The 23280-nt window shown below is 41.3% G+C and overlaps 1 protein-coding gene across 15 annotated transcripts in view; it reads right to left on the bottom strand.

Moving 5' to 3' along the window:
* PUM1 (pumilio RNA binding family member 1) overlaps nt 1–23280 on the bottom strand; it is a 78568-nt gene that overhangs the window by 47259 nt on the left and 8029 nt on the right. For 8 of the 15 annotated variants that reach the window (XM_037381914.1, XM_037381915.1, XM_037381924.1 and 5 more), the window contains one exon: nt 11517–11585. In XM_037381914.1, coding sequence (XP_037237811.1) covers nt 11517–11585 — 69 coding nt within the window. Of the gene's footprint in view, nt 1–10721; nt 10755–11516; nt 11586–23280 lie in introns of all 15 variants that reach the window. The other 7 variants (XM_037381907.1, XM_037381909.1, XM_037381919.1 and 4 more) reach the window with 1 other exon arrangement.

The following is a 23280-nucleotide window of genomic DNA, read 5'->3' as shown; positions in this document are numbered from 1 at the left end:
CTTTAATGACTGGTGAGGACTCTCCATACTATGAAGGTTATTTGTAAACCCTAATAAGAGTGAACAGATCTGGGCCACTGCACCAGCCGCGCGTGTATTGTTCTACCAGATAAAAAAAAGAAAAAGGTTATGCACTTACTGAGAACGAGACAGAAAGTCATCCTTGGCTTGAATGAATCCAAGGAAGATTGCTCTGAAGTTCAGAAGATGGCAGAAAGAACAATGTGCCCTATTCAGCAGATGTATTTTGAAAATACCAGCTTTACCAGGAAACACCTGCCGCGTGGCATCTACATATGGCAAGGGGAATTCCAAGCCCTGCTTAAGTGCCTTAGATGTCAAGCATACAATCTTCAAATTAAATCTTCCGGCTGAATGAGATGTATGCAATTCAGGCAAGAAACAACAGTACATTCATAGCAAATTAACAAAATAAATGAGCCTTGCCTGCTGAAATTGTTATAAAACTAAAGGAACTAAAGCTTAACAAGTACTTGCATCTGTTTGAAATTACTATAGAACAAACAAGAATCATCAGATTAGTCGATGCCTCCTGTATATTAGAAGTGCTGATAACGCTATACTCCATCAGCAGACGTGCAAATTTAAGGCTAAGCATAACAGAGTAAATAGGCTGCCAGATGAAGATGAAGCAAGCATAAATTATTTTAAGAGCTCCCAGCTTGCAGTGTACTCTGGTTTAAGACAAACAACCAGAAAAATTGTGCTAGCCATTTACTCTTTAATTTAGGAAGATCTGTTTACTAGAAATGTATTGTGAAGCAGGTCTGTACATATGACATTAAACCTGAGGTTCAGATTTGGCTAACTGGACAGGTTACACAGAAGACAGGTATTATAATGAAAACCACACCAATTTTACCCCACATCTGAAAAAGCAGAATTCCTTCCAAATTCAAATAAACCCAAACAAACCAAAAAAACCCTCCAAAAACAACACAAACCCAAAACAAAACAAACAAAAGGAACACAACCCACCACAGATAAGAGAGCAATTACATTCAGCTATTTAACCTAGTTGCTGCTGAACAAAAGTAATCTTGCTTTTGCACCAAGATCAGTAGAGAGTAAGATCAATCCATGACTTAAACACGCAGTGGCCTACAAGGGAAGATAAATAAATAGATGCAATCCTTTTGGAAAAAAAGCTTGTAGAGACACAAGATGGAGGGCAGACACGTCATCTCAGCATCTCAGAGCGGACGCACTGCTGCTTCAGGGGCCCTCAGTCAAACCTCTAGCTGTACACGAGTGTGCAAGTTTTGCTTGCAGCAGCAGAAACATTCTCCCAGCCCCTCAGCCCACTGCTGCTGCTGACTGTAAGCCCTGAGTAAGAGCTGGCACGGGGCATTTTCCAGCAGAACTGAAACATTTATGCGTACACCTGCGTATTGTCTATACAAGCACACAGGAATGTAAAGCAAAGCAACCACCTACAGAAGTTGAATCAACATCTCAAACTAACACATAACAGGTCAAATTTTAGGCTGACATGTGCCAGTAACACTCCTCTTGTGCCAGGCACAACAGGAGCTCCAGCACAGAGGTTGCCACTTTTGAACCAGCTGAGATCTACCTACCAGGTGGAAGACACCATACACAAGCGTGTATGCTGCTTGCTGACACAGCGCTGAACAAAACTTGCTTACAGATGAATGCTGCTCAATTAAACTGCAGCTTTTCTTTTACCAAAAGTATAACTTACTTTCACACCTTAACATCCTGTTCCAACTGACCATAGCCTTCCTCCTACTAATTCAAGATCAAAAATCTTCAGAGTAGTTTTCAGACTAAGGGTGAGATGAGCTCAATCACCTTTTATGCCCACGCACAGTGCAGTATACTCCAAAGTCCTTCAAAGCTATGTGCACTTCAACCCTACCTGGGCGCATGGACTCCAGTACCTGGGCTGTCCCTAGGGCAAGTGAAAGAGCTGTACAAAGTGTCATGGACATGCAGGACTTGTACCCACCCACCCTGCTCCACAGTATTCACTACAGATGCAGAGTCTAGAATCACAGAGTGGTTTGGGTCGGAAGGGACCTTCAAAGATCATCTAACCCACTCCCCACCCCCTGTGATAAAGCATGGGCATCATCTTTTCAGCATCTTTCAGGTTACTCAAAGCCCGGCCCAACCTGACCTTGAACACTTCCAGTTAAGGGGCATCCACAAAAATGATCAGAGGACTGGAACGCCTCTCCTATGGAGAAAGGCTGAGAGAGCTAGGGTTGTTCAGCCTGGAGAAGAGAAGGCTCTGGGGAGATCTTATTGCAGCCTTTCAGTACTTAAAGGGGGGTTATAAGAGAAAGATGGGGACAAACCTTTTAGTAGGGCCTGTAGCAATAGGACAATGGGCCATGATTTTAAATTAAAAGAGGGAAAGTTCAGACTAGCTAGAAGGAAGAATTTTTTTATGATAAGGATGGTAGAACGGTGGCACAGGTTGCCCAGAGAGGCAGTAGATGCCCCATACCTGGAAACATTCAAGGCCAGGTTGGACGGGGCTGTGAGGAACCTGATCTAGTTGAAGATGTCCCTGCTTATGGCAGGGGGGTTGGGCGAGATAGCCTGTAAAGGTTCCTTCCAACCCAAACCATACTATGATTCTACGATGCACAACTTCTCTGGGCAACCTGTTCCAGTGTCTCACCACCCTCACTACAAAGAATTACCTCCTTGTGCCCAAGAAGCCTGTCCTTCCTCTCCCTGCAGTCAAATATTCGTTCAAAGCACTGGCTTTGAGTATCACAACTTTTCAGTACAGAAATACCAAACTTTTGTTTTCCCCAGTTCTTCAATATTTGGTGCACCATCCATACCTAAAAACACTGTACCTTGCACACGGTCTGTCCAAACAAGACCATTTAATTGCCTATTTTCTCTACAAGGTACCCCATTCTAGTTTCAATCTTTTTCCGCATCAAGTCATTTCCACACAAACCTCTCAGAGAGTTTAAAATTCTAAATAAGAAAGCATTTTAAACCAGGTGCTAAGCTTCCTCTGGGTTTTTATTGTCTTCTTCCTACTGAGAGGATAAGACTCAACTTGCTCTTTTAACTCTCAAACCACTGAGCAGGAAATACAGTGTTTTCTGCAGCTGCTCCTTCTCTGCAGCCAACAGAAGAAACATCATGAGGTATCAGCATGTCACTTGCTTTTTAGAAATGTGTCGGTGACTTTAGGATTTATCGGTGCACTGCAAACAGAGCATAGGACTGCTCATGATTCTCTCAACTGAGTGATAAAAAAACCAGGGCAACTTGCACCACACTCCCCTTTTATGTAATCAAAAAATAACTCAACACAACTGCAAGGAGCAACAACTCCCATCAGCAAAACTGATTTCAAAACACACACACTAACCTGTTCCTCCATCTGCACCATGGGGTGACATGAAGGAGGCGAAAGCCAAGGAGTGCTCTCTAGTATTTAAAAACAAAAACACACATCAGATGTGTTACAATTTTTTTTAAGCTTCTGCCACTCCCATATTTCTTAAAATGCAGTTTTTCCACTCCTGCTGCTGCCAACCTAGCAAAAATAACTACTCTCCTTCTCATTCCATTTCAGTGAATTTTGAAGAAGCAAGCAATACAGACCAATTAAACAAAATTTTAGCTACAACTAAACGATTCGCATTTCCTTGGACAAAACCTTACAGTGTCAAAGGACATAATCTTTTCTGCAGTCACACCGCAAACAAAGGATGAGAGAGGGCACAGGCTTGCAGAAAGGAGACAGGAAAGAATGAGCAGAACAGAGTATTTTCTTTTCAAGGAAAGAGCAACTTCTAGTTTATGAGAAAATTAAACTCTTTTCATAAGCTCCTCAGTTTCCAAAACATTAATAAGTTTTCCTGGTATACACAAGAAAGCAATAGTGAATCTAAAGTAGAAATAAACTTCGTAAGCTTAAGGTAAAAGGCAAAATGGAACTTAAGCAAAATATCAAGTATAATGCAAACCTAAGAGGAAACCAGCACAGAAAAAGGGCAATGGGGAAGAGCCCAGCAACTGCCTGATAAGTAGTCACAGCAATTGGTAATCTCAGCATTTTCAAAGTAATGCTAAAATCTGAAGTAAACATGTAAAGGTTCAGTAGTTACTTCTCCTGAAGAAGTCTGCAGCAGGTAACTAAGTTCAACCTCCCTTCTTGGTTTTAATACCTTCAAGTACTCGCTTTCTCATGCAATATAAACAGTGGCAACAAAATGAGATTTTTCATTTCTACCATTTTAAAATTTACAACACATTTCCAAACCAGCAGCTCCAGCAGAACTTGCTGGAGTAAGGCCAGGCTTTGACAAGACTTTGTCTCCAGCAGCAACACCAGGCAAGACATTTCCCCCTGCCCATCCGAAGAGGCAGAGCCCATGGCCCCCTCCAAGTGCCTCTTTAGAAAGAAAGGGCAATCTTTTGCTGGTCCATATTGCAAATTGGTCAGAGCCCTCAAAAAGAGCAGTCTGCAACTTGGCTGTAGAGACGGCTCGAGAAGGTATGGGGAGAAGTTTGCAACACACCCACAAGCACCCTCAGCCACTGTAAAAACAGGGATACCTTAAACCAGTATTGCCAGCACAGGTGTGCTGCGTCTCATGAAACACTTTCAAATCTCAACTCTAAGAGAACTACAGACTAAAGATCTGGAAAGGGACATCCACAGACATGAGGCAGCAGGTTCAGACACACTTTAAATACAGCTGCACAAACCAAGCACGCTCCTAACTGAAAGATAAGGAAAATGAACACTTCATATGAATATGCATTTATGAACCACAGCAACAAGCTGTGTTATTAAGTGGAACATACAGAGCAAGCTTTTATTTGTATTCTGGTTGCTCATTTAAATAACTATTCCAATTTTCCTGACCATACAAACTGGGTCAGTTCCACAAAAGGTAGCAAGACCATTTCCTCTGGCTGGAGGGCAACTTGAGACTAATTTAGCTCTTTACTGTTTCACCTACCCTCTACCCCTTTCTTAAGGGTGAAAACACATCTACTTACCAACAAGATCCTGAAGAACTGCACCCAAGCACCGTCTTACAGTTTTTCAGTGAATCACAGACAAGGATTAGAAAAAATTCTAGCACTCACTGTCTAGTACATACACACACCCTTACTGCACAACTACAACTCTGTCCCCTGTAGAGTTTAATCTTTTCCCCCGAGAAGCACAAAGTTTCTGACTGGAAGCTCTATACCATAAGCAGAAAGAAACAGAATGTGTTTGTTTTACAAACAGATTCTGGAAGTATTTACATATATTGGGGAGGGGAAAATCCAAAAGACAGTATTAACAGATGGTAATGGGGGTCCATTTTCTGTCAAGTACTGCTCCAACCAAAACTAGAGGTTTACCAAGAAGTAATCACTTGTACTGAATTCTGCAACAGGCTGCCGAGACAGTACATTTTTCCTCAGGGAAAGCTGTCAGTTGCAATGGAAAATAAAAAAAAAACCACCACGAAAATTACTCTAAATGAATATCATCCAGTTCTTCAGGTTGGAACTTGAAAAACAAAAACAAAACGTGCAGCAGTTTAGATCTACACTAGTTTATTTGTTGCCCCGTTTTTATTAAAATTGACCCTATATAGTATGAAAATAATCCCTCTAAGCCCAGGGCTTAGAGTTAGGCCAATATTCAATTTAGCAGAGCAGGGAGGAGGGGAGAGGACGGCTTACACATCAACAAAAACAATTCTACAACCAACAAGTACAGAGCCTGTGCACATAGATCCCACTGAGATGAGATTATGAATTAGACAAATTAAGTAAACTGATCCCCTCCAGTCAAGGCAAATATTAAGATAAAAAGCCATCTGTGCAGTTGGAGAACTCAGTTTATCTGCAGCAACAGGTAGGAGAAGGCAAAGCGTTTATTTACAAGTCACATTTGGGCAGCACTGCAGGTTTACAAACATTAAGATGTTATCTACCCTAAAAAAATGTTGCCATCTAAAAAAAACAAACAAGATAAGGAGGCTGAGCACACAACAAGCAATCCCAGCTGGTGTGCCGGCAGCTGTGCAGCTGCCAGCATTTGCTGTCATATCCCAAAGAACTGGCAGCTTTCTGCCAGCTCAGGGAGTTAAACTGGCTTGCAGGAGGGCCTGATAGCACAAAAAAGAAGGGAGGGGGGCGTTATATGATTGGGAATGTAGAGGGGAAGGTTAGAAAAAAAACCCCAGAAAATAAAAAAATATCCATCTTGCCAGGATGGCAAGCTGTTAAGCAGTCTAACTGCATTTCACTGACCCCACAGCACTAAGCTGCCCCTCTGCAGCTGCCTGACCAGTGCCTGGTGCGTTGCTGCACAGCTCTTGCCCCGGGTGCTGCTGCTCTTGCACCCCTTGAGCCATCCCAATGTGCCAGCGTAGCTGCTGCAGCACCATCGCATTTTGCAAACACTGCTTCAATCTTCCCATTTCTAATGCTGCTAGCACTAGTTAAGTTGAAGGGGGGAAAACAACAGCTGAACAGAAACGTTACTCAAAACTGTCAATATTCCCCAGCCCAGCTGCCAATGAATCATAAATTTATGAGAGCCCATTAAAGCTATCATTAGCAGTGAAAGCAGAGTCACATGGCCGGGGGGGGGGGGGGGGAGAGCAGCGGTTTGGGGTTTTTTTGCTTGGGTTTTGGGTGTCTTTTTGGGGGGTTTGTTTGGTGGGGTTTTTAACTACATACAAGAATGTCTAGGCCCAGTGTCACAACCACTCTGCTAAGAAAAAAAGCACTGGTCACTGGAGAGGCAGGGGCTTATCTGGGACCTAACCAACTGCATCAAGTAGACATCAACATGGACATGGTGAACCACTTATCACTTCAGCCTTTGATGTTTTAAGAGCTCTGCTGTAACAAACCACGGGGATTGTAGCAATTTCACTGTTTGGCCAGTGTCAGACCTACACTAGACCCTAGCACTAAAACCTGCAGGGGAAAGCAGCAGGGAGTAATAATTAAATGCTCATCAGTTGAAGTGTAAATGAAAGCACAGGGTAAGACTCACTGTTACCCTGATACTCATACTTCAAAATTTTTGGTCCAATTGCTTCCATTTTTAAAGTTAAGCACCTACCAGTTGCTTGATGTCTTTCTCTTCCCACCCTCCTCCCACCCTCCTGGATTAAGTTACAGCTAGCTGCTCAACCAGCTGCTCTTTTATTCTAGGTGCATGCTTCTCACTCACCGTAATCTACTACTACCAAGTCAAAAATGTTGCCACAGTTCAAAATGTGTGTAAGGCACTGACAACAAATACCACCTCAGTCTCTCTGTGCTGTCCACTTTCCCAAAAAGACAAGGCATGAATATTCAGTATTGCAAAGCTACAGACAGAAGGGATTTAAACAAAGAAAAGCAGGTATCCAGCTTCACTGTCTTGAAGGCCAGAAAGAATGAGAACTTGCATAGCTCACGTTAAAACCTCAGGTAGGTAACAGTGCTGCGTGATCAAAGACCTGGGGAGACAGCACAAGCAGCATGGGCACATGTTCTGGTTTATGGGCAGCAACAAAACCAGCTGGCCCCTATGTGCAACTTCTGAAGTGCCATTCTCTTCCTTCACCCATTGCTATAGACCATCGGGGTTTATTACTTTCCGGTTCAACACCTGCTAAGAAGGAGAGTTTGATGCAAAACTAGTTAACATGTAATTCATTCTGCTTACATGGCTTGTAGTAAGGCTTCAAGATTACTTCCTTCGTTGCAGCTAACAACCCGGACAGAGGGCTAAAAAAAAGGGGGAAAACAGACACCCCTTTTAGAAGGCTACATTATCAACTATGTTCACTACCAACGGCCCAAATCTCTTCCATTTTAGAGTGGAACAGAAGGGCTTCTGTGGCTCTTTTTAATTTCACACTTGAGAAAGTACTGCACTTCCACTCACACAGAAATTTAGGGGTGGTGGAAGTGGGGAAGCACAGGATTTTGAAGATGGAAACAGCCACAAAGCAGATGACAGCTGTGGGTTGTTTTTTTTTAAACTATTCTTAACTTTCCCAGATTAGGATATTGTGTTCATCATCAATTATCTACCCTGCTGTCAAAAGGCAGGTAAGAGATTTAATTGTTTGACAGAGCCTTTGAAAAAAATGTTTTCAGAGGCACAAACATTAATTGACCAAGATTATGACCATTTTGCTTACTAAGCAGCAAGAAAACAAGATAAAAAATACACTAAATGTGTAAACACACTTTTCCTCATCTTTCTGCTCCAGATTTTTCACTATCAACTCAAAGTAGGAGTTTATTGACATTCCCTGCAGATAAGGCTCAGAAGATACAAGATAAAGAAATACAAATCAAATTTGCTTTTTTCCTCGTTTATTTCACGCTTAAATTTTTTCTTAAGTACACTGACTTTCTCCATGAGTTTCCTTCACATTCCAGGAGCAGGAGGAGAAGAGAAAATCATCAGTGCCTTACTAAGGCATCTAAACAACAGATAGGGCATGCTGCACAAAATCAAAGTCTGTAGCTGAAGAACAGTCTTGAAAGCCAATATGCATACCCTGCAGGGATCTCTGTTTACATAGTTCCTTAAATCGGCCAGCTGGATCTATGGTAAAATACCTTGGGGAAATACAGAGAAAATTCAATGGATAAAGAAAGGAAACTGTGGGACTGAGGGAGAAAAACCTCAAGAGAAACAAGAAATAAGTGTCCGCAGCTTAAAGAGAAGGGTGGAATGTCACCTTTCCTGGAAAAACATGCACGTTCCAGTACGTGGGAAAGCCCAGTGACAAAAGCATGCTATCTGCAAAACTTTCTGCATCACAGTTACACAGGGCGGGGTGTGAGTCATCATTGGAAAGCAAACCTCACATTCTCCAAAAAAAGCAAACCCAAATTCACTTGTCTCAAGAAGTAGCTAAATAAACTAAGAGATGGTAAAAATCTGCATACTTAAGAATGCCTTCAGGCATTTAAGTTAACATGACCTAATGCCATGTTAAGTACAAAACAAGTGCAGTACTTACTCTTAATGGACTTTCAAAGAGCCTGTGTATTCTCCGTCTGAAAATGGATGTCTTGCCCAAGTGAGGTGTTAAAAAATATTCACAGAACATTCACACCCCCGGCATTCCACTGGCATGTTTCATATGGAAGCACATGAGCTGTTCTTCACCAGCTTTAGATGGGTTTTTAATGTCATGTTTTCTCCTTTGTAAATAATTTTCACTACTCGTCGTCAATAGTCTCAACATAGGTTAATATAGAGAAACAGAGATTTTCTTATCAATTGCTGTCAAATTAAAACACAACTCAGTATCTTCCAAGGAAGAAGAAAGGAAGAAGAAAGGAAGAAGAAAGGAAGAAGAAAGGAAGAAGAAAGGAAGAAGAAAGGAAGAAGAAAGGAAGAAGAAAGGAAGAAGAAAGGAAGAAGAAAGGAAGAAGAAAGGAAGAAGAAAGGAAGAATAAGGAAGAAGAAATGAAGAAGAAAGGAAGAAGAAAGGAAGAAGAAAGGAAGAAGAAAGGAAGAAGAAAGGAAGAAGAAAGGAAGAAGAAAGGAAGAAGAAAGGAAGAAGAAAGGAAGAAGAAGGAAGAAGAAAGGAAGAAGAAAGGAAGAAGAAAGGAAGAAGAAAGGAAGAAGAAAGGAAGAAGAAAGGAAGAAGAAAGGAAGAAGAAAGGAAGAAGAAAGGAAGAAGAAAGGAAGAAGAAAGGAAGAAGAAAGGAAGAAGAAAGGAAGAAGAAAGGAAGAAGAAAGGAAGAAGAAAGGAAGAAGAAAGGAAGAAGAAAGGAAGAAGAAAGGAAGAAGAAAGGAAGAAGAAAGGAAGAAGAAAGGAAGAAGAAAGGAAGAAGAAAGGAAGAAGAAAGGAAGAAGAAAGGAAGAAGAAAGGAAGAAGAAAGGAAGAAGAAAGGAAGAAGAAAGGAAGAAGAAAGGAAGAAGAAAGGAAGAAGAAAGGAAGAAGAAAGGAAGAAGAAAGGAAGAAGAAAGGAAGAAGAAAGGAAGAAGAAAGGAAGAAGAAAGGAAGAAGAAAGGAAGAAGAAAGGAAGAAGAAAGGAAGAAGAAAGGAAGAAGAAAGGAAGAAGAAAGGAAGAAGAAAGGAAGAAGAAAGGAAGAAGAAAGGAAGAAGAAAGGAAGAAGAAAGGAAGAAGAAAGGAAGAAGAAAGGAAGAAGAAAGGAAGAAGAAAGGAAGAAGAAAGGAAGAAGAAAGGAAGAAGAAAGGAAGAAGAAAGGAAGAAGAAAGGAAGAAGAAAGGAAGAAGAAAGGAAGAAGAAAGGAAGAAGAAAGGAAGAAGAAAGGAAGAAGAAAGGAAGAAGAAAGGAAGAAGAAAGGAAGAAGAAAGGAAGAAGAAAGGAAGAAGAAAGGAAGAAGAAAGGAAGAAGAAAGGAAGAAGAAAGGAAGAAGAAAGGAAGAAGAAAGGAATCTACAAGCACCATGAATTCCCTGAGGTCTTTCAGTCTTTCACCTGAGAGAGGGCACCTTCTCAGGAATCCCACCACACAACAGTCCTGGTTTGCTGTTTTCTCCAAAATAATTTTGGGGTTCTAGGGATTATTTTAATTTTTTTTACCCTGGTTCAAACTAGGTAACAGAGATAGGATGGACTAAATGTGAAGAAAATAAGGTAGCCTGAACTTGGAGACAGGAAGGTAAAAAGGAGGGCTCTCCAAAACAACAGACCTGTATCAAGCTGACCTGCTGTACATTAATATCCTCCTACAAGACACGATTTTCTCACCTCTGTTCTTCTGCAAGCCTCTGAAGGGACTGACTATAAAGGAAAAGGGAACAAGGCAAGGAAAAGAAGCATTTACATCCAACTCTCAGGAATAACACAGCCAACTACAGTAACGTGCTATTCTTTCAAGTCACCCTAAAAAAACAGGTAAGTTATCTCTTTTCAAAGAAAACCAATGACCATCTCCCCCAAATCTGCCACCTCCTTGCTGCGCTGTGAGATTATAATAACTCTTACCGAGTTTCTATAAAGTTAGAACTGAAAGGCCCATTATCTGACAACTCCTGCTCAGTCCTTTGGACAGGTCAAAGCACTTATCACTTCTGCAGCCCTTGATTATGTTGCCCAGATACTTTAAACGTTAAACACGGGTCTGTGCTTTATGACAAGAACCAAAAGGTGGCCAGGAGTGGAAACAGGGCAGCAGACAATGACAGACAACTAAACCCACAATATTATGTGGTCTGAGATCACTGGATCCCGAAATAAACATGCTACAAGTACTGTAACACTTGTCACAAGACATATTTCTAACTGTTCTTTTACAACCACCATTTTACTGTTAGATGATACAACAGGTGGAGGGCTTAGCTGTTCCTCCTACTAACATGTATTCCAGCCTGACAGGTTTTTATTTTGTTAAAGCACACACACACACACACACACACACAAGCATCACAGCCATAATGGAGAACTCTCAAGTTCAGAATCATTCCAGAAGCCTCAAAACACTGTTATTCATTTTCCTCCTCCCCCCAAAATACACAGATTTTTTTCTATAGGCCTTTCACTCACCTCTCCCATAGCCCGTCCTTCCAGAGCAAGCGCTTGAAAATCATGATTCAGTTCATCCATGGAACGCACCTATTTATAGATGGGTAAGAAAAGCACATGAGGAAATGTTTGTATTTGTGGGAGTTTTTAAGGATAATCACACTTCATAGCAATTTTTCTGATACGGACTGAGAGATACAGTCCATATTACAGCATATAACAAGGTTATTGAGCTCCAAGAGATGACTTACCTTTAAGACTCCCAGAAGCTACAGTGTTTACAGTGTTAGATTTATACCCACACAAAAAAGGAAAAACTAGCAGTTACTTTTAAGACACACAAAGTATAACGCAAATGCCTTTGCTAAGTTTATTGCAAGAACTAATATTTCACAGTAAGATGCATGATCTCAGGTGAGGGAGCCAATGCATAACCAAGCGAGTCAGCATCATTTCCTTTGAGGTGAAAATCAAGTAAAGACTTGTATAAAACAGGCAGTCTTATATTCAAGTTACATTGATACAAAAGAGAAAAACAATGGTAGAAACCAAAAAGCAAATTAAATTAAATAACGCCATTTGAAATGGGGGGCAGGGGACGAAGAAAGGAGAGCAGGCAATGCCTTAAGAACAGTTGCCTATTTTAGTTACTGTACCCCCAGCATCTCAAACTGGAAATCCAGAAGCACAGACTGGGATGCAAAGCACCTTAAGAAAACCCCTAATGGAATATGACTTTTTCCTCATTCTCAGGAAGTTGGCAGCATGTGCCACAGCAGCCATGCAGCTCCATGGCTACGCTAAGGACCCCAAGACTGGCCAGCTAAGGCAAGGCAGGCAAGGGAAAGGCAGTAGTGAAGCAGTCCTTCCAGGTTCAGGCAGGACAGAGCTCGGGCACTGTGGGAGCAAAGGGACAGCCCTGGGAGGTGACACTGACACTGGCCTTGCTCACCTAGAGGACCTGCGGCTATACATATACTTGGGCCGTTGTGTCATTTTTTGTTTTGGACCATGATTTGATGAAATTGATTGAATCAGAACAGAAAAAAAGCAGCAACTTAAAACCGTTAGCTACACAAGTCAGGTATATTAAAAATGCAAGAAAACACTTCTGATTTTCATTCCCAAATCTCATCCAGACAAGTCCCTAAAGACACAGCCATTGAGCACACATACCAAAGAGAGAAAAACATCCAACTATGGACCTGAGGACAAAGCACAGAAGTTCAACCATGTGCTAGGATTCAGACTAAATTATTGTCCTCCTCAGGTAACACACCTGTATCAAAGCAGTGCTTATTACAACAGCCACAAACATGTACAGTGGCACATAGGCAACACTACATGCCTCCTACTCAATGTTTACATAATCCCTGCTACTCAACAGATCTGATACACCTTTCTGCTTGAGCAGGGGTAATGTTTTACAGAACACTTATTTACAAGTAATCCATACACTCTATTCACTGCAGTCCTTCATAGGCTCCTTGCAGGATGCTGAAGACTAATACACAGTGTTTAGTCAAGTCATCGCTGAAGACGTACCAGGTGACTTGGACACAGCCTCCTCTAGGCCCAGGAAAAGAGGTCAATAATGCCTAGTGTGTGATTTATAGGACAAAAACCCAACTGGTTTAAATGCTCACACATGACCCTCCCAGGGACCAGTGCTGTAAGCAGTTACACCGCATTCACTGACCTTAACCCTGACTTCTGATACTCATGACACTATTTCCAGCAGAATCAAGCCAAGACTTTGTTGTGATTACACTTTATTTCAATTTTAAGACAAGATTCAATAGACCTCACCTAGGAATATCAGATGTAGGGAAAGCACCATAGATAACCTGCAGAAGTCCCCTCCAGTCTGAATCCTTCTACTATTCTGTGACAATACTACTTTGCAAAAGATTATTAGATAATTTAACAGTATGTTACTACACATATATGTAATTTGCAAATCCTCAATGTCCAGTCACTCAGAATCACAGTTTAAAAATAAGGTATTCTCTTATTACTCTATCTCAGTTCAAAGTTATTTTCAGCTATGCCTCAGTCTTGCCACCTTCTGTGATGAGACTTAATCGTATCAACCATGAACACACAGAGTAAAAACAGGACTCCACCTTCCAGAAACCACAGCACCAGGCAACGCCAAGGACTTTACTGTCAACTCACTGATCTGCCAGCTAAGGTATATCAGTTGCCTCATGTGAGACAGACGTTAGCAAGACCAAAATCTTCCATGAAGCATTTCAAGCTGAACTTACAGAAAGTGCTGCAAGCCCCGGACTTGCTAAGCCACAAAAGCTCTAACAGCAGCAAATTACCGTTTCAATGAGACACCGGAGGAATAGAGAAGCTATACAAAGAGATGCAGTAGGTGATGTTCTTTACCCTCACTGCTAAAGCAATACCCCAGCAAATCACAGATGCAGCCACAATGACACTGATCCAGGACTCACGGTGCTGTGGAAAGTGCCAGTGGAGAAACAGGGACTGCTTAGTGCATGTCCCCCACCTTCTCCAAAACAAATAAACTCCCAAAGGTGGATGTTGTGCTGTGCAAACCTCAAAACAAAGCTGCTAGAAAAATATAACCATTACATTCCAAGCATAAATCAAAAGGATATTAAAAGAGATTTCTATTTTGTTTTGGTCATATCCCAGCCCCATCAGCTCCCTGCTGCCAAGCGAGCTCCTCTCACAGCTTTATTATAATGTATATATAATACAGCTGCATTAAAATCCCTGGTCAAAGCCCTGTGCAGAACATGCAGGCAGTTTCCAAACAAGAATGAACTCCTCGGCCCCTTCCCTCACCCTTCTCTATGGTACTTGAGCAACTTACAAGGTTACCCTTACCCTACCAAACATCTTTTAAAACGCTAAACCCATGTATTTTATTTGTTCACATTCAATGCAGAAACATTTTCACAAGTGTCTTGTTCAAGCATTTGTCTTGAGTAGAAAAATGTGTTATGTTAAACCAATTACAGCAGCGTGAATATGTGATTTACATCCATGTGTGAAGCCATGCTCCCATGCTGGCCTGAATTCTTGGTGGAGAACCTACAGCTGGTGTAACTAGAAACAATATAATCTTCATCACAGTCAAAGCATTCAACAGAACTTCACAATCCTTCACCAGAAACCACAACATTTTAGCAATTCCTGTTTCTCCAAGAGCTACAGTCCAGTAAGCATACACAGCTCTCCTCAGTGTTGACCATTTGTCCGTTTCCAGCGTGGAGAAGCATGTTTGCCTTCCAATGATGCCATGATAGTTAATTACTACAGAGGTGATACAGAGACCAAGATAAGAGTGTTAAAAGGCAAAAAGCAGGATAAACATGAAAGCCAAATGTACTCCAGCTGTTTCATACCTGGTTGGTTTGACTGCACACCTAACAGCACGCTATTATTTTTACTCCTCTCTTAAGGGTCTGAAGGAAGCTGTCCTTCAAACACGTCTTAGATCACAAATTGCCATCCTAATTTCCCTGTTAAAAGACGTACAGCAGAAATGGACTGCCTCCATCTCCTTCCCAAACATATTTTACCTCAGTCACTATCAAAAGCACAACAAAAATAATATTGGCTTCTCTATCTGCTATCAGAGGTCAGGTAACAGAAGAGGTTATTCTTCATTACAGATGTTTTAAGTCACACCCCTAATCACCTCTCTTTCAATTCTAACAATTATGCACAAAACCATTTTCTAAGTCAGATCTTCCCACCTTACTTTCAGGCACTGTATGCTCAAACCATATATAATCACCAATGTTGAGGCCCTTCCTCTCAGTCACACAGTTCCCTTATCACCACTGATCATTGTATCTATTGTATAGCCTATGTATACAGGCTAGTTTAGTATTCAGTTTTAAAAGACTGTACCCAAAAGGTCCTCTTCTCATTTCCCCACTTCTATAATACTAAATAGCAACATCTTTTCACCTCATTTTCTTACATGGTATGCACAGTATCCCAGGGCTCCTTTATTTCCCTTCAAAAGAAGAACAAATAGCTTCTGAAACAGCAGAACATAAAGCCAGTAGCATGACTTTCTACAGCTTAGTATTCCAAAAGGCAGGCAAATACTCTGAAATGGAACAATATATATGGGCTTCCACCTCATCGGGATTTATTCCTGTTAACTACACTGACATGTAGAGCAGAGCCATGATGTTGTAAATACTAGAAACAAGCAGGTCCACAGAGAAAGAACCTCTTCATAGATGAGCACTGACATCAATGATTTGATTACCACAAAATCTCACTCACCACTAAACCAGAGGTTTGAAAGAAATCCAAAAGACAATGCCAAAATAAAGTGGCTGCCAAGGGAGCAATGCCCTGACATCTGGATACAATAGGACAACCTGGTTCCTTGGAGGAAGAGGTGATCTTAAGAAACATCAAGAACCACAAGAGAGGCCAGCTGTAGTCTCAATTGCTTCATAAGTGATCCAACAAAACCAGACTCCTCCTCCCAGCCATCAGCAAATCTCAGTTGCACCTCCATTCCCAGCCTCTTCCAGGCATACTATGCCTCTGCAAAGCAAAATGCAAAGTGCACCTTCCTTGCCAGCTATCAGCAACAGACCTCCCTACCTTATCAAGAGCACTCATTCTTTCTGATAATGCAGAAAACCAGCAAGCTTGCTTTTGAATCCTACTTAACAAAATTAAGGCTCTATATACATCAACAACACTGCTACTGAATGACAGTTACAAAGCAATTCCACTGCACAAGAATATTCCTCCCCTTCATGTTAAATGCTGCATATGCACTCAGAAATTACGTCAACCCCACTGAAATTAATGAGAATCTCATTCAAGAAGAGTAATTTCCACACAGGCTAACATATGAATGTATGTCACTGTAACACACTACAGCTTATAACCACTTCACTGACTCCTAAATAATTTTCTGCCTTCACAGTGGAAGCACGCACCCCAAAGCGGAGCTGCCCAGCACACTAACTAGGAGCCACACCAAGAAGCTGAAGTAAACCCACAGGATTGCTTTGCTTCACTGAGGCTGAAGTCAATTCAGTCTCTCAAAAGGCCTCTTAACCAATTTTCACCTTTGCACCGAAAAACATGCGATAAAGCGAGACACAGCTGTATTACTCATTACACAGTCACTCTAGGTCAGACCTCCAAATCTTATTTTCAGTGTCCTGAATAAAAACCCTTGGCCTCATACATGCTGAGGCTACAGGGGCCTTTCCAAGTTTCAATAGCAGATACACACTACCTATTTGAGAAAGGACAAGATAAAACACAGAACGCTTTCTGCTCTCACCTACTGCAGATTGCAACAACACAAACCAATTTCTCTCTAGGTCAATGGCCACTTTCAAAACTCAACCTCCTGCACAGCAGAGGAGCTTCTCAGCAGCTCTACACTGAACATATTCACTGTGGATTTTCCAATCCCTCAAGCAGCACACACCTTATTTATGTCAGGTAGTCACCTTACACACAAGACAATTACAGCTTTTTTCTTTTTTCAAGTAAGATTAGAAGGCCTCACCATTGTAAAACTCAATGCCTGTAACTCAGAAGCAAATGCTTTTCTGATCCCAAAGGTACACGGACCCTAGTCCTTGTATGTATCTGCAACACTTTTGAATTTATACAGCTATACAACAAATACAGAAAGCAATATTCCAGCAGCTAAAAATGTTCTATGCACTGGTACTGTTTGATACTGGACCTTCCGCTCACATACCAGACCACAGACCCAGGCAAGACACTTTTCCTTGCCTCTGAGGCCCCCTGAAACATACCCCATCACAGATATAGCCTGTATTTAAAAGCTTTGGAAGTTGTCTCTTACAGAAGAGCAAAGCGGACTCAGGCAATTATCCCAGCTATCACCAAAGACCCAAGGGTCTCAGTGACCCACACGAAAGGGTGAGAGTGGAGGGAACAATTTACAGGCAGAGACCAAGACCAAATCTCTCCTGTTACACCTCTAACAAGCCATCCCAAAACAGGGCCTGATGTCCCCAGTGCTAAAAAGCTGGAATGCAGTAACAGGTGAGAAGGGAAACCTGCAAAACCACCAGTGTGCCCACAGAAAGAAGCAATAAAAAAAGCACCTGATAGGACACACTGCACTGCTGGTACTGAAAACTCCTGTTGATTTTAACATAGCAAACAACAAGGCCCACAGGGCTAAATGGCACTTGTCAAAAGGAATTCTGCAGTCAGTTAAATTAACAGGAACTGTGGCCCTGAACTGTCCTTACAATTACTAAACAGGAATTTGAAGGACCTAAAAAATTAACATGAGAGCAACAGTATTATTTACCTTTTGGACTTCCAGTACCACATTTTTTATTCTAGAATAATCCAAGGGTTTTTTCCTAAAGTGATAGCTACCAGCAAAGTAGCTGAATTATAATTTTAAGTAAATATTGATGTCAACAATCAGTGTTAACACTGCACTTACATTAAGCAAATATGGTTGCTACTATGACCTTTACATATAAATTCAAAGTGTAATACTGTATTATATTTCATGGTCTGTCAGGGGATTGTATACTAACCTTATATATTAAGGAATCCCCATTTATGTAGAATTTATATTCACCTAGACAGACACAGAGCAAAATTATCAAAGACTAAATTTCATTCTTAATCACAAAGGATTTTTTCTTCCTCCTTACGCAAGTGGTGTTTCCCAGTAAAAGAAAGGACAGGTGGAATTAAATAAAGAAGGGAGGAGAAGGAAAAAAAAAAAAAGCAAACATACAAGAGAAAAAACAGACAAACAAACCATCTAGAAAAGTCCTTTGGAGAAAAAGAAACTGACAAGTAACCCTCTGAGAAATACTCTAGCTGATGATCTAAACAAGTTGTCTCTAAAAGTACACCATGAAGTCTGAGGGTTTATGATTTTTATTTTTTATGTTGGACAGCATTAAACAGATAAAATATCTGAATTTATTAGCAGTTTAAACCCTCTTCTGTTGCTGTTACTATCTATTTCTATTAAGCCAATTATGTTAAATAGGGTAACCAGAGCAAACTAGAAGGCTGCTTCTGTAAGCCTCAGCTCTCCAGTTTCTCTGTTTATCCTCTCCCTAACGCTACTCCCCATGTGGCCCCATTTCAAAGGCTGCCTTTCTCCTTCCCCAGCACTTTCTTCCACCAGGATCTATCTAGCACCCAGCTGTCCCTTCCTTAGATTAGAACACTTATTCTCTCACTACCCCTCTCCCCCAATTCTACTTCTGACCAGGAAATAAAAACACCCCAGAACAGCATCTGCTAAAACTGAGGTAAGTTAGGCACTGCAAAGACAGGATTTCATCAAGTTGGAACATGTAAATGGCTGCTTCCAAAATGTCTTTGATCTACAGTAAATTCCAGGGCCGACTGCAGCCTTCAGTCCTGCCAGCCAAGCAAATGAACTCCAGGGTATCCAACAGACACTATCATAAGGAGTTGTGGGTGAAGCATCCTGAACTTATCTGCCATCCTGGCAAACAAAAGCATGGGCAAGAGCCTGGTGCTGGGACCACAAATCCCCAGGAAGGGCTCACTCCTCAGCCTCTGCTGATGCTGGCTGTGCTCCCAGCAAGCCTGGAGGGAGCTCTCTGCCCAAGCTTCATGGGACCACCTTGCTATGAGACCACTTGTTTTGCTTTACTACTCCAGCAGAGAAATGCAGGAAATCATGTTAGTTTTATACTTGCCTGGATAGATCAAAATGTTACAATTTCTCAGCTCCTAAGAAGAATAGCATTTATTTGTTTCTGTAAGAAGAGATGAGAGATTCTCAGTTCTCCCTGTTTGCACAGGTACGTTCCAGGTGCTTACCTAGAGCACCTCAAAAGTGTGATTACTACTTGGATATTTATTTTTAATTCATGTGCGCTCTGCAAGTGTGAAAAGTTAAGTGTCACGTAAAGTTTCCATCCATTAGGCCTTCACATTTTGAGACTTGATCAATTGGTAAAAGATGTAAAAAAAAGGAAAACACACCACACCACAAAAAAAACAAACACCCAACACGCCTCCCCCCACCCAATTAAAAAAGAATAATCTTAATTTTCTTGTAAAACATTCCCCAAAAAGGTCAACATTACTACCAGAACACCAGGACTGAGGTAGTAAGAACAGAAAACACCAAAAACATTCAGGCTGCTGCCTGGATAAAGCATCCTTAGAATAGAGAGAACAAAAAAAAAAATACATATAGCTGGTTGAACAGCCAAAATACTTTACAGCACTTGATTTATATACTCACAAGTTGTTAAACGCTTTTTAAATTAACCAAAGGTTTACAAATTTAAGATGGAAACAAATGCCTCCTACTCAGCTGTGGGAGACTGCCTGTTTGTTTTGTTTGAACAGCTCACATAGCAGGTTATTTAAAAAATATCTACTCTGAGTGCATACATACACACATACATAGTATCTAGGAGAGGAAAAAAAAAATATTTACCAGCTGACAATAAGAAAAGCACTGCACACTGTCAACAACAGGCTTGCCACTAACAGCTAGATCCAGGGTTAAAATATGTCGTTTCATCAACTGATTACAGCACTATTTTTAGTCCTCTCCTATAACAATAGTTGGTAAAGAAAGAATGTGAAGTCACAAATATTAGACAGGATTAGGTGCTTTAACTATTTTTGTAGTAAAGGATTCATCATTAGAATTGCTACTACCATTAGCATTCAAAGCAAAAAGCTATTGAAACTGCAGATTTACTAATGCCTTACATGGCGTTTAGCCAAGATGATTAATGATTCAGGGTACAGAAATAAATGCAAGAAAGGCAGCCTTTCAGAATGGCTCAGCTTAGTTTGCTAATGATGTTTTTCCTCAGATTTTATTCACCAAGGGTAGCACTTCATTAACATGGAATTTAGGTTACCCTGCGATGTCTCAGGTATATCTTGTTGGGGTGCAAAATTCCTAAAAATTGGATTACAGAAGAAGCAACCTCAATTCTGCCCTGCTTGAGCTGGCAACACCTTGGGAAAAAACGATGTTCCTCTTCCCGGGTACATGTCTGGATCAATGTTTTTGTGCAAGCACTTGGGGATACACCAACATCTGGCTCATTTGACCCCCCAGGAGAGCTTTTCCTTTCACTCCCACCCCTACTCCCACCTTCCAAGGTTTAAATTCAGAGGGAGAAAGCCATAAAGAAGGGATGCAAGTTGCCCCATGCCACACCAACTGTTGGCAGCAGGGCAAAGATTTGAGAGTTTAGTATCAGTTGAGTTTCACCCCAGTGCAGAATCCAGATCTGAAGCACCACTTGTGTACAGGGGAAGTAACATGGCCAGATGCTCCCAATAAAAACAACTGTCCTAGAACAAAAGTTACCCCTAACAAAGGAAGAAGAGTAACATGATATCTGAGAGCATATCACTTAATGGGAGGGACTGCAGCATCACATGACATCTGCAGACAAAGACAAGTTTGTTCACTGCTGACCTGCAAGATCATAATTCAGAGAAGACAGCTTTAAAATCGTCTCAGCATACACCTAAAAACAAGTTTTCAGATACAGAAACATTAGATTCAATGCTCTGAAGCAGCTCTTGCTTGAAGAGATTTCTGATCACCAGCGGAAATTAACTGTGCCAGTTTGGGAGTAGGACACTATATGATTTGTATCTTATATAAAGTTTCACACATTTACAAAAATGTTACAAGTATCACAACCTGTGCTGCAGAAGCACAAACATGTCAGTCACACCACTTCAGCAAACCACAGAAGAGCTGATAAGCAGAAAGCAAAGTTGGTGAGAGGGGAAGAAGAAAACAAGCAGAAGTTACACTCTAACAAAGCGCTCTCTTCAAAACACACTTGGGCACAATATATTAACTGAAATCCTTGAAAGTCTTCTTGAAGCATTGTAATTTGCAAATTCAACAGCGTGAAAGTATCTCTGCTCTCCTTGAGCAAGCACCACAGCAAGGAAGCAGACTACAAAGGCTATATACCACAGAGAAATCCCAAAGCCAGCACATCAGGTTGCTTGTGCAATCCCAACTAGAGCCAGGTATGCCTGTCAGGGACAGTAAATCCCACAGATTCAGAGGAAGCAGATTCTTAAACAAACTTTCTGAAGATTTCAGGGTGGTTGTTTCTCCCCTATACAAGAGAAGGATTTTCCAATACCCAACCTTAAATATTCAACTTGGCCAATCTACTCGTGCTCCTTCTATCTCAGGAGGAATTTTCAAAGGGCAACGTAAAGCAGAAAACATTAAAGAAAAATTAAATGTTCCAATTCCTCTCCTGCAAGACAACCCTTTACTAAGGGGAAATCTCTGCAAAACACATCAGCCAAACTAGACATTTCATTTCAGCAAAGTATTATGATCTAAATTATCTGGGTATCAAGTTAGCACAGCACTTCAGTGTTAACATGAGAAAAGCCCTAGTAACTAGTTCAGTGTGCCGCAAGGAAATACTCATGAAAATTCAACAGGTTTAACAAAACATACATCAGAAAATTATCTTTAAGAACAGAGCCACATGTGCTTCCACATGGTGTACGTGATTAAAGACTTGCTCTACACCTTCAGTTCTAGCACAGACAATAAACCAGATGCCTTGGACCACAGCGGCCCTCAAACACTGGGTGCTTTCTATAGGCAGATCAGGAAATCTCTGTACTGAAGAGTTAACTGTCACTTAAACAGGATTTCACTTCGAAGAACAAATACCGGGGCTTCTGCCTCCTTAGCTTCCAGGATCTTTTTAGAGGACCACGCCACGACTTTAAGGCAAACTCTGGCCAGGGAGCCTGCCAACAGGCACCAAACACTGTCAAACAACATCAAATCCAAACACTTCCACAGCAGCAAGCAGCACAGCTTGAGTAGCTGTGCTCTAGAAGGGCAGCTGCCAGGAGAACGACCTTCTGTCTCCACTTGAATTCAAGTTCCTGGTTAAGAAGTTGTGTGGTCACACTGTCAAAAGCCAAAACTGAGCATAAATCCCAGTTCCAGCCCTGTTGCTCTCACTATTCTTCACCAACTATATGTGAAAAATTCCCCACATTCAACAAGATGATCCCTGCAGAGTTCTACTGTCTCCAATTATTGATTAAACATGCTTTCAAAGGTGAGTACCTAAAATTATTTGCTTCTACTAAGCAACTCCCATATTACCCTAATTGCAATTCAGACAGTCTAAGTATATCCATTCACTGTAATTCAGAAGGGACCACCACCAAAGAAACTCTTCACCGCAGTTCAAGAACACACATGCACGCACAAGCCACAAAAGACACCATCCAAGAAAACCCAGCCAATTTTCCTAAAAACCTGCTCAGTATTGATAACTTGTCCCAGCTGAATATCTTGACTGTCTTCTAATTCCCCTTAGGAGTAGTAGATGGCTGTTTGGATTTGTAATGACATATGCAACCTTTCATAACCAAGACATATCCAACCTAGGCCATTCCTTACCAGGAGTTATCTTCTACCTCTTTGCTCACCTATGGGAAGTTCTAATCTCCACCTTTTTTTCTTTTTTCAGGATAAACAGCACACAAACACCCTAATGCAGCTAGTGTTAGCTGTCTGTCCAAACAGTCTGAAGAGTAATACAGCATCGTAGATCAATGACAGCCTAAACCTCTTCAGTTTGGATCTTGGAATTACTGGTGGACACTGGCACTCAGCCTCACCTCACTGCTCTTTGCGGATAGAGACTATGTTTTGCAGCCAAGACCTGGCTGATGGAAGTGTCTTCCATGTAAAGTTTGGTGATTAAGTTTCTAGCTACAGACA

The sequence above is a fragment of the Falco rusticolus genome, chromosome 3 (genome assembly GCF_015220075.1).
Source record: "Falco rusticolus isolate bFalRus1 chromosome 3, bFalRus1.pri, whole genome shotgun sequence".
Taxonomy (NCBI): Eukaryota; Metazoa; Chordata; class Aves; order Falconiformes; family Falconidae; genus Falco; species Falco rusticolus.
This window is presented reverse-complemented; position numbering and strand designations above follow the sequence as displayed.